This window comes from Nansenia antarctica (genome assembly GCF_963989245.1).
Source record: "Nansenia antarctica genome assembly, chromosome: 20".
NCBI classification, from domain to species: domain Eukaryota; kingdom Metazoa; phylum Chordata; class Actinopteri; order Argentiniformes; family Microstomatidae; genus Nansenia; species Nansenia antarctica.
Genome location: NC_137693.1, coordinates 5,892,174 through 5,894,673, shown reverse-complemented (window position 1 = coordinate 5,894,673; position 2,500 = coordinate 5,892,174). Strand labels below are relative to the sequence as shown.

Sequence of the window (2,500 nt, the reverse complement as noted above, 5' to 3'; positions counted from 1 at the left end):
GACATGATACGCTTGGGAAATATACTCTTACAGGCCCTGATAATACACATCGTACTTCAAAGTGACAGGACCCTGCTTTGGGAATCGGCAACACACAGAGAGTCTTCTCGCGTCGCTGTCTTTACTCCTCATCTTCATCTGAACTCCAGGCAGGTGCTTTTGGAGTTTATTTTCGGATTTCAGGTCATGAATGCGTTACACACCCACACCCACTCTTTCTACACGGGCTGTCTTTCCTGTTTCACTTGCACATACTTACTTGCTTGCATACTTATTTGCCTTTTACAGACACCTTCGTATACCGTACCGTACACACTACACATTGACGTACACTTATCAAAGGGAAACACAGTCTCCTGGATGGATGAAGGTACTCTGCAGGGTTCCTGTGCTCTTCTACAAGGCACAGTGCAGGTTTACTCTGAAACTGTTCATGTGAGATTCAGACTCACTCTTGCACTGACCTGCTTATCAAAGAACCAGCCTCACTTTGATACACCTACAGTCCATGGTCTCACTCTCCCAGCATCTATAGTCCATGTTTCACACTGATACACCTTAATTCCATGGCATCACTCTCCTCAACACCTGGTCCATGGTCTCACTTTCTCATAGGCGGTGTGAAAGCCCTAACAGACACCTACAGTCCATGGTCTCACTCTTAGACATCTACAGTCCTGGTCTCACTCTGTTAAACACCTACAGTCCATGGTCTAACTCTTAGAAACCAATAGTCCATGCTCTCACTCTTATAGACACCTACAGTCCATGCTCTCACTCTTAAACACCTACAGTCCATGCTCTCACTCTTATAGACACCTACAGTCCATGCTCTCACTCTCATAGACAACTACAGTATAGCCATAACAACATCTGTCTTCCACTTGCCAATAGCACAACTGGCCAGCATGAAAGCATCACATCTGTAGCTGTTTCGTCTATGTTTTTGTTGATTGATATCGCTCTCTTCCTTCGTTCTGTCAGACCACGACAACGCTGCGCCTCAGTGTAGTGAACCCGTGTGTAAAGGTGACCCCTGCAGCCCCCTCACCTGTGACCGGCGCCTCAATGTCTAGCATGGTTTTCTCCTGGCGTAGGATGGCGGCCCCCTCGTTGACGATGCGCAGCGCCACGGCCTCCTCCACGCGGCCCTCCTTGGTGAGGTGGGCTTTGAGCAGGTCCACGCGAGGCTTCCCCTCCAGGTCAAATACCTCCTTCAAAGTGAGGCGGTGACTCAGGGGGAAGGGTACGGCTGTGGGGGGGGGGGGAGACAGAGAGGGCAGAGTGAGACAGGAAGTAGAGAAACCAGTGGAGAGGACAGAGAGACAGCGAGAAGAGAACAGTGAGACCTGAAACAGAGACTGTCAGACACAGGGTTCCTACAAGTTTCAACAGGTCAAATTTAAGACCTTTTTTGGACCTTTTTTTATAGACCTCGTTGAATATAATTTCCGACCTATTCGTGACACCATACGGTAGCTTTTTGCCATCCTCGAGGTGATGAAATTAGGGATTTCACTGCCATACAGACAAAAAAGGAAGCGAATTGGCATTTTTGGGGTTCCAGCTTGATTAATTTCCGCGTAAATAGATGTGGTCGGACTGATTTCCTTGCAGGATCTCATATTTAAGACCTAGCACCTCATTTTTAGACTGAATAACGTTGAGACCTTTTTAGGCCTTGTAAAATGGAGTGCTGGATTTTATACTTTAAGGCTTTTTAAGACCAGCACAGGAACCCTGCAGACAGGAACACAGACAGTGAGACAAGAGAAACATAGTGAGACACTGACAGAGACAAAAAGAGGCAGAAGCAGAGACGACCGAACACAGTGAGACACAGACAGGAGAACGCCATAAGGCAGGACGCACTAACAACCGGATAGAAAGGTTCCGACCTCAATGAGACACGAGGGCAAGATCGCCATGAAATATGTATTTCTCCGAGGCAGAGCCAGAGGAAAGACATGGAAGTTTTCTATGGGTTTAATATTTAATGGCAGCTAAACTACTGCACATATACTATACACTATACCTCCCAGAATGGACAGGTGTGTGTTGTCTCTCTGCTTTTATCCTCATTATCCAGTTCTCTGGAGACAACCGACATGCATGCACACACAAATGCATGCACACACGATTCGCACACATCGACTATAACAAAACAAAGACTCAGACTCCCTCCTTAGAGACCCACACACATACAGTACTGTATATCATCTGTGAGTGTTGTCTGAGGGGTACACAGCCAAACAGCTAGCTTGCACAGGTGCAAAATCCATACAATAGCTACTGTACTGTATGATAGCACACACAGACACGGGGAGGCTGTTGGAGGTAGACATCGGAGGACGGACGCCTTGTAAAGCATGGAACGGAACGAGGAACGGTATCAAACAGTGATCAAACAGACGTCCGATTTCTACCTCCACCAGGCCAGCTTCCACTAACACAGACGTCATCTGCGGTCTTAACCAGCGCCACACCATCAGTTACCGTG

At 47.5% G+C, this 2,500-nt stretch overlaps 1 protein-coding gene across 1 annotated transcript in view; it reads right to left on the bottom strand.

Moving 5' to 3' along the window:
* ppp3ca (protein phosphatase 3, catalytic subunit, alpha isozyme) overlaps window positions 1-2,500 on the bottom strand; it is a gene marked incomplete at both ends in the record, with an annotated part of 38,113 nt that overhangs the window by 24,951 nt on the left and 10,662 nt on the right. The window contains one exon of the mRNA XM_080549747.1: window positions 1,052-1,252. Coding sequence (XP_080405873.1) covers window positions 1,052-1,252 — 201 coding nt within the window. The remainder of the gene's footprint in view (window positions 1-1,051; window positions 1,253-2,500) is intronic.